This window comes from Macaca mulatta, chromosome 7 (assembly GCF_049350105.2).
Source record: "Macaca mulatta isolate MMU2019108-1 chromosome 7, T2T-MMU8v2.0, whole genome shotgun sequence".
Lineage (NCBI taxonomy): Eukaryota > Metazoa > Chordata > Mammalia > Primates > Cercopithecidae > Macaca > Macaca mulatta.
This window is the reverse complement of record NC_133412.1, coordinates 104,513,777-104,534,256: the sequence shown is the minus strand read 5'-3', so window position 1 is coordinate 104,534,256 and position 20,480 is coordinate 104,513,777. Positions and strand designations below refer to the sequence as shown.

General features: G+C 37.5%; 1 protein-coding gene across 50 annotated transcripts in view; it reads left to right on the top strand.

The window, feature by feature from the left end:
• The window catches only part of HEATR5A (HEAT repeat containing 5A), a 124,310-nt gene that overhangs the window by 4,424 nt on the left and 99,406 nt on the right, over positions 1-20,480 (top strand). For 20 of the 50 annotated variants that reach the window (XM_077940876.1, XM_077940875.1, XM_077940873.1 and 17 more), the window contains exons 2-6: positions 10,318-10,419; positions 12,709-12,908; positions 14,924-15,135; positions 16,634-16,742; positions 20,066-20,215. Coding sequence is in view for 46 of the 50 variants with exons in the window: in XM_077940866.1 (XP_077796992.1) it covers positions 12,783-12,908; positions 14,924-15,135; positions 16,634-16,742; positions 20,066-20,215 (597 nt within the window). In the remaining 4 variants the exon portion in view is untranslated. Of the gene's footprint in view, positions 1-10,313; positions 10,420-12,708; positions 12,909-14,923; positions 15,136-16,633; positions 16,743-20,065; positions 20,216-20,480 lie in introns of all 50 variants that reach the window. The other 30 variants (XM_077940868.1, XM_077940858.1, XM_077940843.1 and 27 more) reach the window with 2 other exon arrangements.

Here is a 20,480-nt window from a genome sequence, read left to right as displayed (position 1 = left end):
AAAAAACAAAAGCAAAAATTAGCCAGGCATGGTGGTGCACACCTGGAGTCCCAGCTATTCAGGAGGCTGAGGTGGGAGAATCACATGAACCCATGAGGTGGAGGTTGCAGTGAGCTGAGATCCTGCCACTGCACTCCAGCCTGGGTAACAGAGTGAGATCCTGTCTCAGAAAAAAGAAAAGGAAAAAAAAAAACAAAAAACCACACCATAGTATGGTGCTAATTTTACTAAATTGTTGTTTTATGTATGTATTTTTTCAGTAACTTAGTTGTCCTTTATTGCCCAAGTAATGCTTCTCAATGGGCAAATATACAATAGTATTTATATACTTTTCTGTTGCATTTGGAGGTTTCTACATGTTGAATATATACATATTTGTGTGTCTGTACACAAAATAATACCTTACTCAAAACAAGTAATAATACCTTTTTTATGTAAATGAAATTACCAGAAAACTGAAGTTACCCATTGAATCACCAAAACTCTTAAAAAACTATTTTGGGAGGAAATCAGAAAAAAGCAAAGCAGATATACACGTACTAAATCCCTTAGTCCTAATTCTAGAGTCTAAAAGGCTCTGAAAAGTTTTTTTCTTAACTCATTTGGTAGCAAAACGTGGCCTGAACTGATGCAAAGGTATTTGCAGTCATTATCCCATCTTATGTGAATATGGATCTGCATATCTTTTGCTGCAGAAATATCAGTTAGTTTGATTTATGGAGTGCTGCCCCAGACAGTTGTGGCGATTTGATGTAATAGATGGTTATGTTTACTGTATTCCATGAGTAGGACATGAAAGTGGCAGTCAGAAGGCAGAATAATATGGAGTTATTCCAGGGAGCTGTAGTTGCAAAGAAGCTAGCTGGATGTCTGGCAGGGAGTGAGAAGCAGTGCCTGCCAAGGAAAGCCCTCAGGTAAGGCTCCAAGAGGTTAAAAATTTGGCTAAATTTTAGGTTAGGTAGCTAAATTTTATGAGGTATGTTGTGAATTAAAAGTAGAAACCAGCTGGGTATGGTGGCTCACGCCTATAATCCCAGCACTTTGGGAGGCCAAGGCGAGCGGATCACGAGGTCAGGAATTCGAGACCAGCCTGACCAACATGGTGAAACCCTGTCTACTAAAAATACAAAAATTAGCTGGGCATGGTGGCGCGCACCTTAATCCCAGCTACTCAGGAGGCTGAGGCGGGAGAATCAGTCACTTGAACCCGGGAGGCAGAGGTTGCAGTGAGCTGAGATGGTGCCACTGCACTCTAGCCTGGGTGACAGAGTGAGACTCCGTCACAAACAAACAAACAAACAAACAAATGTAGGAACCATGAAGAAGAACCAGGATGTTAGACCATAGTGTGGATTAAGAGTGAATCTGTGAATTCTAAGTGGGATGTAAGAGCCATGAACAATTAGAGGAGAGGGAAAAGGAAGATTCTAAAGCGGGTAGAGTCTAATGGCTAAACTTGGAAGTCCTAGGTAGCAGATTGCACAAGCAGCAGATTCAAGGATTGACTCATTTTGAAAATGGAGCAAGAATTTCTGGCCTCTCCTGTAAACTCTGATGTGCTAGAGGAATAATGGCATCTTGTACACTTTGCTCCTGTATTAAGTAGCCCTATATTGCTCTGCTTTTAAAAATATCTATATTCAATATTATTTGTCTGTTCCATCACTGTTAGCTTCCTACTCTCAGTGGGTTTGCTCTTTTACTTTTAATGTGCTTCTCTATCTAGAATCCAGACAACTGGATTATTAGTCATTTCTAGACTAAGAATGAATAGGCTTTGATGGATTTATGTCAGTAAAATCCATGAGTTCTGAAACAATTGCTCTATAGACTTCGTTTTTTTACTTCCTGTTACTGGAATCTCAGGTACCAAGTAGTGTGATTAATAGCTAGTGACTTCAGGAGAGTGTGGTGGGAAATACAAGAAAAGTAAAACTTCTTAACTTAAAATCTGCCTGTGGCATTCCTAAAGGTCCAGAATGAAATCCCTTTTCCATGGAGAGATGGGAGAATTGGTGTGTGGAATGAAGCATAATAAAAATAGTCAAGAATAGCCAAAGACTAAACTAATAATTTTAGTAATTATTGATTTGCCATCTAGATGGAAAGGGCTGTCTGAAAGCTGATGTCTCTGGAAGACATAACACTAACAAAAAGCCTCAAAGTACTGGAGACATAAAAGTGAAGTGGTGAGAAAGAACAACAAAGTTAGAAGGATTGGCTGCTTCACCAGCTATGGCAATAACTATATTAGCAATAGCAGTGATGTCTTAAGTTTCAGTATTATGAGGATTAAATGAGATAGTGAATTAAAAGGTTTTAGTGCATAGATCCTCAAAAAATAATCATTTTTCTGTCACTGACATATTAGAGTTGGTTCCTACTGCTCAGTCTTATCTAACCCTCCCACCCCCCAGAACACTTCGTTTTATGCTTCAGGGGTGTTCTCTTTCATAAGCTGGAAGGAGAATTGCTACAAACAGTAGTCCAGTTGGGTCTCCCACTGGCAATCTCACCATCATGGAATCCAGCTTCTGCCATTTTTCTCATTCCTCACAATAACATGCAGTATTTTGCGGGGTGGGGGGGGGGGAAGACGGCAGAATAAATTCAGTCCCCAACCTGTAACCCTTTTTAACCCCAACTTCTTATAAATTTCTTGTCCTCGTGTTAAATTCTTTGTCTTGGTAACTCCTGTTTCTCTTGTATTCCACCCTGACTTCTCTATCCTAATAGGATGTGCTCCCCATCAGTTCTTAGAGCAGTGCGTATTTGCTGTTCGTATTGCCTTATATTACGTAGTGGTGAGCAGCAACATTCTTCCCGTTCCTACCAAGTTTGCAGAAAATATTCGTGGCATCTTAGTACACTGAATGTGTTTTTATTATATATGAAAATTAGAAGTATTAGTGCTGTGCCTGGGGTGTGTCATAAGTTAGGTTTTTGTGGTATAAGTTAGAAAACATGGATTCATTTGACTGTGGGAATTCATATTCAGAATTCCGTAAATCAAATTTTAAAATATATAGTACAACAAGTCATTTTTAGTTTGTAAAGGATGTATATGTGAAAGTTACTTAACAATATAGAATAACACAATTTTTTTTTTTTTAGATGGAGTTTGGCTCTTGTTGCCCAGGCTGGAGTGCAGTGGCACCATCTTGGCTCACCACAACTTTCACCTCCCAAGTTCAAGCTGTTATCCTGCCTCAAGCCTCCCGAGTAGCTGGGATTACAGGCACCTGCCACCATGCCCGGCTAATTTTATATTTTTAGTAGAGACAGGGTTTCTCCATGGAACTCCTGACCTCAGGTGATCCGCTCGCTTCGGCCTCCCAAAGTGCTGGGATTATAGGCGTGAGCTACTGCACCTGGCCACAGAATGACACAGATTTTTATGCAAATTGATAAATCTTAAGTATACAAAGTTGAAACTTTGTATATTTGTCTTCTCTCCCTTTTTTTTTTTTTTTTTTTGAGATGGAGTCTCGCTCTGTCACCAGGCTCCCGAGTAGCTGGGACTATGGGCACGCGCCACCACACCCAGCTAATTTTTATATTTTTAGTAGAGATGGGATTTCACCATGTTGGCCAGGATGGTCTCAATCTCTTGACTTCATGATCCACCCACCTGGACCTCCCAAATTGCTGGGATTACAGGCATGAGCCACCGCACCTGGCCATCGTCATCTTTCTTTATTTACATCTTTATGTGAAGATTCTGTTTATATAGGTATTTTGATCCAAAATATTAATCAGAAATGTCCTCTTTTAAGTAGAAGTAAGACATCAATAGTCATTGATAGTGGAAATTATATATCCTTCTACTAATAATAAATCATTTCAGCCTGGATGCAGTGACTCACGCCTGTAATCCCAGCACTTTGGGAGGCCAAGACGGGCAGATCACTTGAGGCCAGGAGTTCGAGACCAGCCTGGCCAACATGGTGAAACCCCATCTCTACTAAAAATACAAATATTAGCTGGGCATGGTGGCACATGCCTGTAATCCCAGCTATGTGGGAGGCTTAGATACGAGAATAGCTTGAACCTGGGAGGCGGAGCTTGCAATGAGCCAGGATCACACCGCTGCACTGCCCTCCAGCCTGGGCAACAGAACGAGACTCCTTCAAAAAAAAAAAAAAAGAGAGAGAGAGAGAAAGAAATCATTTTATAATATGAACAAAACAGAAATTTTTAGATTTTTTGACCTATACTAGTCTTTAATGATTAGTAATTCAAAGATTGTATTCTATAGAACACACAATTCTATGAGATTCCTGGCTGGGAAAAAAAGAAAAAGGGTGTAAAGGAGAGGCTTATAGTTAAAACGTGTTTAGAAACATCAAATGCTTTATCTGCATGCCCTCTAGGCTGTACATAGTGCACATTACCATGTTACATGTATGGAGAAACTGGTGAAGGAAACTGACAATGTGGCATTTCCCAAAACCATTTCAACTTGGATTTCCCCCTCTTCACATAGAATACATGTTCTCATTCTTCTGGCAGTATTCCACAAAGTATTCTTGGTAAACACTGCTTTATCTAAAGGTTTCTCTTAACATGTAAAACTTCTGCACTCAGTTTTCTTTACTTTTTTTTCCCCCCATTAAGCCTTTTGCACTCCTGTGCATTTGTAGTTTTCATAGTTTTATATGACAGCCTAGTATTCTTTGAATATGTCAAATTTTAACCATTTCTTTAGTGTTGGACTTGTAAGTTCTTTTGAATTTTCACTAGAATTACAGTTAATTACAGTGCTGTAATTAATACTTTTATACTTATATTTTCCTTTTTCTTATGAATTTTCAAAAACTGGATGTTTTTATCAAATGGTTTTGATATTTTTATAACTTAGGATAAATAATATTTTTTTTCTAACAGAGTTGAACCGTTTGTACTGCCACTGTTTATATTAAACTATCAGCTTTTCTAAAATTTTAGCACTGGCTGTAAAAGTTTTTGCATTTTTCATATTTAGATTTAATATGCATGGTTTTGAACCACTCACCTAAATCAAATTATTTCCTATTGAGCTTAAATCATTATTATATTGTTAACATTTCAAATTTTTAACTAATGATAGCCAATTTATTTGTAGGGTTGTTATAGAGAATTAGACTAATGTTAAGTTCATACAAAATAATGTCATAGGTTTGAATTTCATTGTCAGAGATTTTTCTGCTGTTTTCTGAGGCAAGTAATTTTTTTAGCCAAATTTTAAAATACTGTTGTAGAAAGAAGGAAACAAGATATTTCAGATTCAAAGATGGAATTGATACAGACAAGATTTTTAAATTATCAAGTTATAACTGTATTAAAGAACTCTTAACATTACAAATGACTTGCTTCTTACCCATTTTACCCTAATTCTAATAAACTATACTGGTTAAGTGTCAGCAAACCAACTTTAGGATTCTGCCTAGAGATATGTAAAGTGCTGTAACAAAAGGACTTCGTTTTCTTTATACCAGGGGCAGCCTTCTTTGAGCAACATCTCAATTGTGGCCTAATGCTGTTTGTAACTTGTGAGTTCCTGTTTTTGTAACGTATAATTTTGCAAAGCCTAAATCACAAGTGAAAATCTGAGGTCAGGGTAGAATAATCTAGCTTCCTTATAGATGGAAGCTATTACTATATTTTTGGGAAAGGTTTGGATTTTAGGATTTATCTGTGTTTTTTGAGTTGTGGGAGTTCTTGAGAGTTGGGGTTTTTTGTTTTGTTTTGTTTACTTCGTGCTTTTTGTTCAGAACTGAGGAACTAAGACTATAGGGTGAATTGAAGCTGTTATGGTGTCTTTTAGGTAAGTAAAAGTCAAATAGAAGTAATTGAAATTGAAGTCTGAGACGTATCCCAACACTTCAGGCACTTGATACATTCTGGAATTAGTTTCATTTACTGTTTAGTGACTTTTTTGTTTTGTGAATTATTTTCATGTTCCAGAAGGAAAACACTAACAAACCAATCCAATAAACCTTTCTAACCTTGTATCCAGTGTCTTCTTTGATTATTTGTGATCTTTCCCTTTTCCCTCCTTGAAATGATATAATCATTTTAAGAAACTAAAATGACCAAGAAGATTAGGAATACTTTTTTCTCCCTATAAATTTCAACATGTTTCCATTGCTACCAAAATAGACCTGTAAACTCTAGAGAGAGAAAATTATATTAGCACTTTCTATCAGGACCGGAAATAATCAACTGCCTGTATGTTTGTTGACATTGTTGAAGGTGCTTACACTACCATGCCTAAATAAAATTGAAGTTAACTCATTTCCAGATGAATTAAAACCAACCCTTGGTTGGTTTTGTTTGTTTTGAGACAGAGTCTTCCCGAGGCTGGAGTGCAGTGGCGGAATCTTGGCCCACTGCAGCCTCCGCCTCCCTATCTCAAGGGATCCTCCCACCTCAGCCTCACGAACAGCTGAGACTACAGGTGTGCATCACCACATCCAACTAACTTTTGTATGTTTTGTGGAGACAGGGTTTTGCCATGTTGCCCAGGTTGGTCTTGAACTCCTGGGCTCAAGTGATCTGCCAGCCTTGGCTTCCCAAAGTGCTGGGATTACAGGCATGAGCCACCGCACCTGGCCTGATAATACGGTTGTTAACTGCTCTCAGAGATGGTTTTGGAGTAAGTTACTTTAGAAAAGAAAACTCTGAGGCCGGGCGTGGTGGCTTATGCCTGTAATCCCAGCACTTTGGGAGGCCAAGGCGGGTGGATCACCTGAGGTCAGGAGTTCAAAACCAGCCTGACCAATATGGTGAAACCCCATCTCTACTAAAAATACAGAAATTAGCCGGGCCTGGTGGCATGTGCCTGTAGTCCCAGCTACTCTGGAGGCTGAGACAGGAAAATCACTTGAACCCAGGAGGCGGAGGTTGCAGTGAGCCAAGATTGTGCCATTGCACTCCAGCCCGGGTGACAGGGTGAGACTCCATCTTTAAAAAAAAGAAAAGAAAACTCTGACCCTAGAATATTGGTGCCCTGCTGGTTCCTTTTTCTATTAGTAGTCAATAATATACATGTGTGTTACTCTAGGCTAATAAAGTTACTAGGCTTAATACAGAGCCATTCGAAAAGAAAATATTATGCAAAGTACAGACATTAGTACACATATACACTATGTCTGATATTTGAAGACTGGTACTTAAGTTGAATCTCATAAATTGTCAAGCCAGCCTTTTTTTCACCTATAAAAATGTCAGTTTCATATAGTTCAGCTTACTCATGGCTTAGTGGTTCTTCAATTTTTCCATTAAAATAGTATTTTTAACAGCAAAAGGGAGTGATTTTTGTTAAAGGACGTCTAGAAAGGCATTATCATTCTCAGGATTTCTTTGAAGTCTCATGTTTTATTTTGAAGTGTTTTATTAATTTTGCCTTCCATATGCATAAATCTGTATTTTAATATAAAACAATGTTAAAAATTAATGCTTAGGGAAAACTTTAAGTAAAATTTGACCCTCTAGTCTAAATTTGACCTCTAGCATAGTAATATGCTTCATAATCTGCTGGAGTTATCCCAGTTTGAGAAGCATAATTTGGATGTTACCTTGGTACCTTAGGTCTAGTTCACAGTGCCTACTTTTCTCAACATAAAAGACCTCTGGCATGAAAATGATGACTGAGTAACTAGGAGTATCTATCATGTACAAAGTACAGACAGTTTTGAAAGAAGCAAATAGTGCCCAGAGAAATACCTAGTCTAAAAGCATTTAAATACCTTTATAACTTAGTTCAGTTATTGGCTTTAGGGTAAGCACATACAGTGTTTGGCTGTAAAGTAATGGAATAAACATTCTTGTGTACCTTTTAAAAATGTATTAATAGAGCCAAGCATGGTGGCTCATCCCTGTAATTCCAGCACTTTGGGAGGCCGAGGTGGGTGGATTACCTGAGGTCAGGAGTTCGAGACCAGCCTGACCAACATGGTGAAACCCCGCCTCTACTAAAAATACAAAATTAGCCAGGTGTGGTGGTGGATGCCTGTAATCCCAGCTACTCGGGAGGCTGAGGCAGGAGAATTGTTTGAACCCGGGAGGTGGAGGTTGCAGTGAGCCGAGATCGCACCATTGCACTCCAGCCTGGACAACAAGAGTGAAACTCCATCTCCAGAATACATATATATATATATATATATATATATATAAATAAGTGATGACAACAAGTACATTTTAATGTTTCTCCTTGGAACAGTTTGCTTAGGTCTAGAAGTTGCTAGGTGCTGGCAGCATTTTGACTAATACTTCATACTATATTGCATTCATGGAGAGTCATAGTATACATTAACCTAATTAAATAGCCTGAGAAATCTTATAGGTAAAAATCCCTAACTTTGTCTTAATGCGAGATTCCCAAATTTATTACACCAAGGAACCTGATGTTCTGTCGTTGGGAAACAGTGTCATTTAGTTCCATGTATCCACAAATTATGTACAAAATGTAAGCTTTTTAAAAAATGACTAGCTTTGGGTTTTTTTGTTTTTTGATCATGGCTCACTGTCACCTCAACCTCCTGGGCTCGAGTGATCTTCTTACCTCAGCCTCCTAAGTAGCTGGGACTGCAGGTATGCACCACCATGCCCAGCTAATTTTTTTATTTTTTGTGGAGATGGGGTCTCATTATGTTGCTCAGGCTGGCCTTGAATTCATGGGCTCAAGCCACCCTCATGCTTTGTCCTCCTGAAATGCTGGGATTATAGGTGTGAGCCACTGTGCCTGGCCCCTCTTCTCACTTTTTTTTTTTTTTTTTTTTTGAGACAGAGATTCACTCTTGTCACCCTGGCTAGAGCGCAATGGAATGCAATGGCGTGATCTTGGCTCACTACAACCTCCAGCTCCCAGGTTCCTGGGTTCAAGTGATTCTCACGCCTCAGCCTCCTGGCCTCCTGAGTAGCTGAGAATACAAGCATATGCCACCACGCCTGGCTAATTTTTTGTATTTTTGGTAGAGACAGGTTTTCACCATGTTGGCCAGACTGGTCTCAAGCTCCTGACCTCAGGTGATCCGCCTGCCTCGGCCTCCCAAAGTGCTGGCATTACAAGTGTGAGCCACCGGGCCTGGCCTAACTTCTCACATTTTTGAGGGGCTTGATTGGATGAAAGGGTGGCAGCATAGTATGTTGTGGTTAAAACAAATATATCTGAAGTCAGATTGCTTAAGTGCACACCCAGGTTCTCTGTGACCTTGGGAAAGTCACTTAACTTCTCTGTGTTTCAATGTCCTCGTCTGTAAAATAGGGCTCATAAAAAATAGCTGCTTCATGGACAGTTTGTCAAATTATTCAAGAAAATAATGTAAAGCACTTAGAGTACTGCTTAGACTATAATAAATAGTAAATATTAGCTGCTTCTGTTAAATATAGCTGGCATTACATTTGGGGCAGCAGTTTTATAAAATCCTTTTTTCAAGTAGCAACTAACTATACTTTGAAAAATATATTTAAATATATTGACATATGTGTTCACTTGTAGTAAATCACCTTGTAATCTCAATAGAAACATAAGAGAAACTAAGAGAAAAATTAGAAAAATAAGCATTCCTCAGGTATATGTAGGGTTGTGGTTATATTAAAACATATAGCAGATAACATTGACTGAATTTGTATTCATCTTCCTGATGAGGTAAGACTTCAGATAAGAGCAGCAGCCATCTGTTTGCAAAATGCCCTTGTTTATCTCATGGGTAGTGCATATGTGGAGCTCTCAGGTGCATTTTAGACTTGTGAGTTTAGATGTGAGATTACCAATATGAATTGTCTACTTCTTTTAGGAGTAATTTACATAAGGAATATATTGAGGGCATTAGAGATGACTTTATGACCTGCTTATGATCTCAAGCTTTTTGCTGAATTATTTATTATCACATTGTGTTAGCTATTTTGCTTCTTGATAGATCATTTTACACCACAATATTGCTGCTGCCTAAAGAAAAAAAACGTCTCTTCAGCAGATACTAATGACTTCTAGAAAGGGTAATTTGATTCTGAAGATAGGATTTTGACTTGCCCTGGTATTAATAAGAAATTTTCTCTATGATACTGTGGTTATTTCTACCCCCCAAACAATCATAGATACTAAGTGCAAACTTGTTTTTCACCTTGTGTGTATTTAGTAGGTTTCTTCCAGAAATTATTTCTGTAGCATTTATTAACTGTATCCTTAATTGTGAATATTTTGGCTAGTTCACTTCAATAATTGAAGAAAGGAAAGGAGGGTTTTTTAAAACAAGCTAGGATTTATGTTGCTTCAGTAAAAATGAATGTTTAACAGCATTGTTTATATTCCTTTTTTGTTGTTGTTCAAGACAGAGTCTCACTCTGTCTCCCAGTCTGGAGTGCAATGGCATGATCCTGGCTCGCTGCATCCTCTGCCTTCAGGGCTCAAGCGATTCTCCTGCCTCAATCTCCCGAGTAAGTGGGACCACAGGTGTACAACATCATGCTTGGCTAATTTTTGTATTTTTTGTAGAGATGGGGTTTCGCCTTGTTGCCCAGGCTGGTCTCGAATACCTAAGGTCAGATAATCTGCCTGCATTAGCCTCCCAAAGTGCTGGGATTACAGGTGTGAGCCACCACACCTGGCCACATTGTTTATATTCTTTGTTCTGTAAAAGTGACATTTTTGAAAATGACCTAAGATTTTCTTTCTTTTTCATTTTTTTTTTTTTTTTTTTTCTGGTGGAGAGGGTGTCCCACTGTTACCTAGGCTGCTCTCAAATTCCTGGCCTCAGCAGTTCTCCTGCCTTGGCCTCTCAAAGTACTGGGATCATAGGCATGAGCCATCACACATGGCACTGGACCCAGATTTTTTCTTTTTTTGATTTTGAGACAGGGTCTCACTCTTCACCAGGCTGGAATGCAATGGTGTGGTCATGGCTTACTGAAGCCTCAACCTCTCTGGCTCAAGTGATCCTGCTATCTCAGTCTCACAAGTAGCTAGGACTACAGGCATGCACCACCATGCCTGGCTAATTTTTTAATTTTTTGTAGAGACAGGGTCTATGTTACCCAGGCTGGTCTTGAACTCCTGAACCCAAGACTCAAGTGATCCTCCCGAAGTGCTGGGATTACAGACGTAAGCCACTGTGCCTGGCCCTGGACCCAGATTTTTATGCACAATCTTCTTATGTTTAAATGTTAGCCCCAATGCATTGCAGGCAGTCTTGACCAACAGGGAACCAGTTTGTGACTACTGTCTTTTAAAGAGGCTGTTTTCAGTTGTATTATAATTATGATGACCTGATACTGTTCAGTGATTTCAAACAGGTAAACCATTTGAAATTATGAAACAGATAAACTGTTTGAAAAAATGAAAAGCCTTTCCCATGTCTGTCATCTAATTTTCTAATACCTCTTTAGTTACTGGCTTCTCTGTAAAAGTATGAGATTTGTTTAGGGAAATGTGAGATATGTATTTTAACTATTTTAGTTAAATTAGCCATAGCATTTTATCTATATTCCTATGAAATTCCAATTAACATGTTTCTATTTAAGGACATTAGTGAATAGGAATACCCATCTTTTGTACATGCTATGGTACCTTCTATGTTCTTTAACTTTCCTGATGATAGCTGCCACTCCTGTAAGTAGTAGTAGTTTTTAATAGCCAACTTGTGTTTTATTTCTTTTCTTAAATAATTTTTTTCTACTTTTTGTTGTGCTTTTTAAAATGCAGAAAAATGAAGAGTAGTGAAATGATCACTCACATATCCACTACCTATATTCGGCTGTTAACATTTTGCCATATTTTATGGTTGAGTAAGTGGTTTAACCATTTAGAAAGTAAGTTACGGTAAAGCATGCATCTCCTAAAAATAAAAAATCTGTCTAGTAATCACAATGCCATCTTATAAATTTGTATGTTAATGTGAATATGTATATATATACATACATTTATATTTATATGCTTTTGTGCTCTGTAACAGCACTAAGGTGTACCCCAGGAGATGCCTTGAATAAGACAATAATTTTACAAACCCTGTGTCTTCTGTTGATTGTTTGCTACCACAAAATTAAGGCTACACTGGATCTAGGTCAGAGCAGATATGATCTTGATTGCTATAATTCCTGGACAATACCCATTTTAAAAAGTTTGCTCTCACAAGACTTTCAGATATAAGCCTAGTTAAGATTGGACTCTCCTAAACTCCTCACCTGAAACTACAAGCAGTGCCTTTAGTAGGCTGGGAGAACTGATGCTAATGGGCTTAAGTCCCTCTTGGATCTCCAGGTAAATGACAGGGCATGTACCTAGCTAGGCAAAGGCCCAGAGAGATGGTAAGCTTTACTATAGAATTCTAGTAGAAGGTCTGGATGTTTGGTGTCATTTTTTAATATGTACCTATTACCCATTTTAGTAAGTTACTTAAACTGCAAAGAAAACCTAACACGGAATAAACAGCTTAATCTTAAAATTTTCAAAATTTTAGTGGAATGTCTCTTCTGTTTAGCAAGTTTTTGCATACAATTGCCAATAATACTACTCTATTTTGCCTGTCTGCTTGAGTACAGAATATAAAGGTGGATTTTATGTCAGTGTTAACTAGAACATTATTGGGATTTTCCCAGATTCACCCTAGAGCAGTTATAAAAAATGTATACATTTAATTATGTTTTCACTTTTCTGTGAAAGATTTCCAATATTATGATTGCCTTCCTTTTTATTCCCCTTTTAAAATACATTATTTTCCTGTATTGCAGATTTTTATTCTTAGGTATATTGACCAAAGTTTAACGAGAAGAACTGTGACCAGCTAGGAGGATTGCTGCAAGGAATGGAATTAGCTCATAGCTTATTGCTGAATGAAGAAGCATACAATCAACTAGGTGAAGTTCAGAAGGCAGAGTTTATTTTTGAGTGGTTGAGATACTTGGAGAAGCTCTTGTTAGCAACCAGCAGGGTGGGTAAAATGACAACATGTTTTTTTAAGTGCCCATGTTTACTTCCTTTGGTTTGCTTTTCTAGTTTTTTCCAGAATAATGTAATTTAACTTTAAAATGTTAGACTTTGTTAAAACTTAATGAAACATAGTACATTTTTTGTTCCCTCATCAGAGTTTTTACTATTAGAAGTTTTCGCTATTCAGAAAAGCAGGAAGAAATTAGCTAATGTTTTTGGTATTACTTTAAAAATATATGAAACACCAACTACAACTACTTTGTATTATACTTCATTTTTGTTATCTTCTGCATCTGTGTTCCTCCATGTCCAGAAAGCCCTGGTAAAGTATGGTGGCTAAACAATGTAGTGGGAGTTTCATTTTAAAAAGGTAGGAAGACTTGAGGTGTATGAATTCAAGAGCCTATGGATAAACAGATTCTCCCTTAAAAGCTTATGACATGAGTATAAAAAAGGAAAACTGATCACTCATACCCTTCACGTACATTCAGCAATTAGTAACATTTTGCCATGTTTGGTTGATTAATTTACTAAGCCATTGAGGTGGCACTTCTAGCCTACATCTCCTAAAAATAAGAACATTTTTTCACATAATCACAGTACTATATGCAGTTCCAAAGTGGTACAAAAACACTACTCATGGAGACATTTAGAATTTAACAAAAGACATTTTATTTATGAATTTAAAATAATAGCATTCCAAAACACATTCTTGTTCTGAGACAACAAGGAGCTATGTGACTCTAGTTATCAAAATATTTGACAAGTTTGCTGATCTTTAAGAGAGAAAAAAAGCAACTTCTAGATTTGGGGGGAAAAATTAGCAAAAGACAAAATTCTATACACTGACAAATATTTTATTGTGGAATTTTAGGCTTCAGTGAGCACCTGAATACCATTAGCTTCATAATGATACTGTGTACTTTTTATTTGGATAGCAGACAAGGAAAATGGAATAACATTATTAACATTTATATACATAAGCTTGCAAAAAGAAAATTGCATTACACTTAGGAATAGATCTGAATAAAACAGGTAGCCATTACAAGGTCAGCTCTGGTTACAGATTATAGGTTACTGCTTTATGCAGCTTATATGGGGGAGGTGTAGGATTAGTAACTCAGACGCTGTACTTGAAAATACAAATTTGGACGTGCTGATGCGTACTTGTAGACCCAGTTACTTGGTAGGCTGAAGCAGGAGGATTGCTTGTGCCCAGGAATTTGAGGCTGTAGTGCAGCACTATAATTGCCCCTATGAATAGCCATTGCACTCTACCCCAAGCAACATAGTGTGACCTTGTGTATTAGTCCGTTCTCACACTGCTGTAAAGAACTACCTGAGACTGGGTAATTTATGAAGAAGAGAGGTTTAATTAATGCACAATTACATAAGCTTAACAGGCGTGACTGGGAGACCTCAGGAAACTTACAGTCATGGGAGAAGGTGAAGGGAAAGTGAGGACCTTCTTCACATCGTGGCAGGAAGGGTTGGGGGGAAGTGTCACACACTTTTAAACCATCAGATCTTGTGAGAACTCACTCACTGTCACAAGAACAGCATGGGTGAAATCCACCCCCATGATCCAATCACCTTGTAGCAGGCCCCTCCCCTGACACATGGGAATTACCATTCAGCATGAGATTTGGGTGGGGACACAGAGCCAAACCATATCACATTGTCTCTATGAAAAATAATGATACAAATTTGCTCTACCTTTCAAACAAAAGGAGATTTAGAATACATAGAGCCGTTATATTTGTTAACAGAGATTACAGTATAATGTGGTTTGGAATTTTTGGAGGGTTTTTTTGGAGTTATTAGCAGAGCAACAAACTACCTGTTTAGTGTGGCATAATGACCACACTACCAACTTATTTGTAACTTCCAGTCAAAATAAGTTTGCATTTTTCTAGAGCCTTTTTAGTTCTTAAATATTTGAAAGAAAAATTATGTTAGAGGATTACATATAATTATATTGACTTTGAAGTGTCTTTGTGTTATCTTTCTTTCTAGAATGATGTAAGGGAGAAACAGAAGACTCTTGTTGAACAGCTCCTGTCTTTGTTGAACAACTCCCCAGGGCCTCCTACCCGCAAACTCCTTGCTAAGAATCTAGCCATACTTTATAGTATTGGAGACACATTCTCTGTTTACGAGGCAATCGATAAATGTAATGATCTTATTCGTAGCAAAGATGATTCTCCAAGTTACCTTCCTACTAAGCTGTAAGTGAAACATTAAAACAGAACAGGAAACAAAATATTGCTTCCTGTTGTATTTTTATGAAGTACCCATAGTACTTGACAATTACTTTGAAACTGAATACAAACTCAGTTTTACTCATTTTAAGAAACTAACACTTCATGTTAGTTACTGAGAAACAATTCTACAAATACTTTAGACATATTTGAAGTCTAGATTTGAGATTCAAAACATCTTCCTAAAAAAAATTTTAGCAGTTGAATATTTAAGAAAGATATTTTAAATTCTTCACATTTTTGGATGCTTTTGCAATTTATTCATTCTTGGTTATGAAAATTGATAATAAATATCATGTAGAAAAGTATTTGCTAAGATCCTGAAAAGAACAGCCTAGTTTCTCTGTAGGATTTAGTTCATTTTATCACCTGTTATCTTTAAAAAGGCAATGAGCCACGTAGTATTTCTTTTTTTCTTTTTTTTTGAGACAGAACCTCTCTGTCACCGAGGCTGGGGTGCAGTGGCGTGATCTCGGCTCACTGCAACCTCCGCCTCCTGGGTTCGAGCAATTCCCCTGTCTTAGCCTCTCAAGTAGCTGGGACTATAGGCACGCACCACCACTTTGAGCTAATTTTTGTATTTTTAGTAGATACGGCATTTTACCATGTTGACCAGGCTGGTCTCAAACTCCCAACCTCAAGTGATCCACCCGCCTTGGCCTCCCGAAGTATTGGGATTATAGGCATGAGCCATTGCGCCCAGCCACCATGTCATAATTCTATAGAAGTTTTTGTTGCTCTAATTTTTACTTATAACAGAATGTATTCCCCCATAAAGTTTTCAGATTTCAAACTTGATGAGAACATTATTTCTTGTTTTTATTTTTGTCTTTAAGCTTAACTATTATCTAATATGTAGCTGAGTTCTGTTGAAATATTTTGTAGAATTTTGTAACAAAGTTGAGGGTGTGTAATCTTTGGGCTGAGTAGTAATCACAGATTGATACATCCTTATTATTGAAAGTATAATCATATTCACCTAAGTGTCATGCCTTAAGATTTAACCACAGAATAGATTCTTAGAAATTTTATCCTTTCAAAGTAAAATTTAAAATAGTAACTTTTTCAACAAGTGATGCCAGTATAACTGTATGTCCACATGCAAAAGAATGAATTTGGACCCTTCTATTACACCATGTATAAAAAAATTAACCCAAAATTGATCATAGATGTAAGTGTAACAGCTAAAACTATAAAACTCGTAAGAAAAAACATAGAGGTAAATCTTTGTGACCTTGTTTTTGGCAGCGTTTCTTAGGTATAGCATCAAAAAGCACAACTGACAAAAAATAGATAAGACTTCATCACAGTTAATACATTTGTGTTTCAAAGGATAATACAAAGAAAGTAAAAAGACAACCAAGAGAATGGGGAAATTTTTCAATAATTATCCTTACATATTCTAAGATATTTTTATTCCTATTGTTTCAGCTGTGACTAATTTCTAATTTAAATGTTGTTTCAGTGCTGCTGTGGTATGTTTGGGTTCCTTGTACAAGAAGTTGGGTAGAATACTGGGTAACACCTTTACTGATACGGTGGGGAATATTCTTAAGGCTGTGAAGAGTGCAGAGGTAAGTAATTACAAGTTCAGCCAAAGAATGAAAATACAGCATTTTATTGGTTTATGCTTTCCCGAGCAAATAAAAGAACTTTACATATGACAAGCATATGTAGATATGAATATAAATATACCTATAAATTAAATATTTCTAGATGATGCACAATATGTACTCTGTATATTGAATTCCTGTCAGAAAAATAGTAATGCAGTAGAATTTCATGTATTCATATAAATCCAAGTGGGTGAAAACTAATGTATTCCACTTATAGGCCCATCCCTGCTCTCTCCTCTTACTCCATCTTTTCTATTTGATAGTACTTACTGGTGCCAGTGCAACTGCTTGTCACTAGGGACTACATAGTTGATAAACACTGTATACTTTATGGATAGATGAGTTACTATACTAGCATCAGAAGGTAGTAAGGAATATAATCTGAGGGGAAAGAGTGTAGAGGATGTGTGACCAGATCCAGATGACCTTTTAATTGCCAAGGGAGTGTATTTTCAACTGAATCCTCATTGAAATATTTGTGTCACTTACTACTCTGGAACACCCCTTGTTTTTGAGACTGTCTCTTCATTTGACTTTAAGAAACTAAGATACTGTAATCTCTTGCCAACTGTGGTTTTACTGGTTTTGAAATGAAAGCATTTATATGTTTGTTTAGCAAAAGGTTTAAATCTGTGGTCCCTAATATGTAAGGACAACTTAGCACCTTTAAATATAAAAACATGGACATGGTAGTTTGCACCTGTAATCTCAGCTACTTGAGAGGCTGAGACGGGAGGATCACTTAAAGCCAGGAGTTTGAGACCACCCTGGGCAACACTGGAAGACTCTGTCTCTACAAAATCATAAATTAGTTGCAGTATGGTGGTGAGCACCTGTAGTTCTAGCCCCTCAGAAGACTGAGGCAGAAGGATCACTTGAGCCCAGGAGTTCAAGGCTGTAGTGAGCTATGGTCATGCCACTGGACGGCATCCTAGGTGACAGAGCAAGACCCTCTTTTTTTTTTTTTTTTTTGGTGAGACGGAGTCTGGCTGTGTTGTCCAGGCTGGAGTGCAGTGGCACGATCTCAGCTCACTACAACCTCCACTTCCTGGGCTCCAGCAATTCTCCTGCCTCAGCCTCCCGAGTAGCTGGCATTACAGGCGTGTGCCACCACGCCCAGCTAATTTGTTGTATTTTTAGTAGAGACAGGGTTTCACCATGTTCACCAGGCTATTCTTGAACTCCTGACCTCAAGTGATCCAGCTGCCTCAGCCTCCCAAAGTGCTAGGATTACAGGCATGAGCCACCATGCCCGGCCCAACACCATGTCTCTTAAAAAATATTTATTAGAAAAAATAAATCTAAAAACATCACACTGGTTACTCTTGTTAGTTTATTTACAAAAATCTGGAAAACAGCTCTGAAGTAATTTATAGAAATGTTGGACAGTCACACACACATTTTTTTAAAATGTAGCAAGGCAAAACAAGGGAAAATTCCAATTAAAAAAATGGGTAAATTTTAAGAAGAATGTAGCTGATTCAAGAACTTTAAGAAGTGAAGACTCTAACATAAAACTGGTGAGAAAATTTGCTCATCAGATCACTTCTCAGCAATAGTTTCCCAAAAGATTGGAGAAAATGATTAAGGAGAACAGATTTTTATAACATCTATAAATCTAGTTTTATTTAAAAGCAGATATCTGTAAGAAATTTTATTTATTGAGATACAGCCATTTTAAACTTTCTTCCTCCTAATTCCACTGGTTAAGCTATAACACTTTTTAGGCCCCTTGGTTAATAGAGGATTACTCTATAGTTATGAAAATGTTTTAAGTTACTGTTAAGTATTTTGTTGCTCCCCTATTTTTAAAATTTTTTTAGCTAACGTCCTTGAGCCGTATTCCCTACTTTTGATCTTTGATTTAGTTGATCAGGTATCACAACATTTCAGAGATATCCACACCCACCAGTGATACACAACATTTGGAACTGGAATAAAAGAAAAGTTCAGAAGATTCTCATTGACACCATTTTATTATGTTCACCTATGACTTTGAAGTGCCTTTAAACAAAGATGAATTAACAATATTACTATGAAGTGATTCTTGATGCTGATCTTTGTCTTCCTCCAACTCCAACTTATCTACCTTCAGTGGCCTTAACTTCCTGGGATATAGATATGATTTGAGGTATTTAGTAAAACATTAATAAAATAAGCGACTACTTTTTTTTTTTTTTAAGACAGGGTCTGGCTCTGTCACCCAGGCTGGAGTTCAGTGGTGCAATCTGCACTCACTGCACTCTCTGCCTCCCACTGTACCCTCTACCTCCCACTGCACCCTCTGCTTCCGAGGCTCAAGCCATCCTCCCACCTCAGCCTCTCGAGTAGCTGAGACTACAGGTGTGCACTACCATGCTCCCACCTCAGCTTCCTGAGTAGCTGGGACTAGAGATGTGCACCAACACGCCTGGCTAAAATTTGTATTTTTTTAGAGTTATGGTTTTACCATGTTGCCCAGGCTGGTTGCGAAGTCCTGAGCTCAAGCACTTGGCCCACCTTGGCCTCCCAAAGTGCTGAGATTACAGGTGTGAGCCACCGGGCCCAACCAAGCAGCTACTATTTCTTGACTGTTTACTGTGTGCCAGGCACTGTGTGAATGTTTACCCATGAGGTTCATCTTATCCTCATTTTATAGATGAGGAAATAAGTAAGAACAACTTAAAGTCACAAAGTTACTGAGGGTCACAGAGAAGTTCAAACCCAGGTTTTTTCAGTTCTAAATCCAAGACTTTAAATTGTGAGTTATGCTATTCCAACCAATAAATAATAACAAAGTATTATAGCTACCAAATCTATTGAACATTTGTTGTATGGCTAGGCTTGTTATAAGCACTTTGCATGTATGACTCATTCATTCCTTACAACAGCCTATGAGGGATACTATTACCTCTATTTTTAGATGAAGAAACAGATTTGCCCAAGGTCCTATCTAGTAAATGGCAGACCCTGCATTTTTAATACGTTAGCTTAGACTATAACAACTATTTATTGAATGCTTAATGGCATGTAAGCTTTGGGCTAGGCACTTTTCATGTAATTTTGTTTAATCTTCACATCAACCCTGTGAAATTTGTATCATGTTGAAATCCGGTGTATACAAGTAACTTTTCAAATAATATTTCATAAAATAGTAACTTGTTTCTTGATGTCAGAATGGGTTGGTCAGTATGTATAGAAGTCTGGGTATTTCTTCAGTACCAGAGACAGATATCAGTGTTCAATCCTGTTCTTTGCAGTGGAATTATTTTTCCTATTTAATTTTTTTTTCTTTTTGGTAGTCTCAAGGCCGATATGAGATTATGCTAAGTCTGCAAAATATATTGAATGGACTAGGAGCTGCTGCTGCACCTTGTCACAGGGATGTTTATAAAGCTGCTAGATCCTGCTTAACAGATAGATCCATGGCTGTTCGTTGTGCTGCTGCAAAGGTAAAATGATCTAATAAGCAGACTTTAAAAATTAGTATGAAGAAAATTAAATCAGATTATCTTTGTGAAAGCTACATTATTTTGGTAGTCAGCTAGGACTATCTCATTTTAACATACGAGGAAACCGAGACCCAGAGTTATATGAATTTCCCAAGGTTTAAATAGTTAGCAACACATAGTCAGAGGGTAGGAAGTTCAGGTTTCCAGAATCTTAAGTATTCATTCTACTCTACTAAAAATTTCTCCCTAATTGTGTAAATTAAAA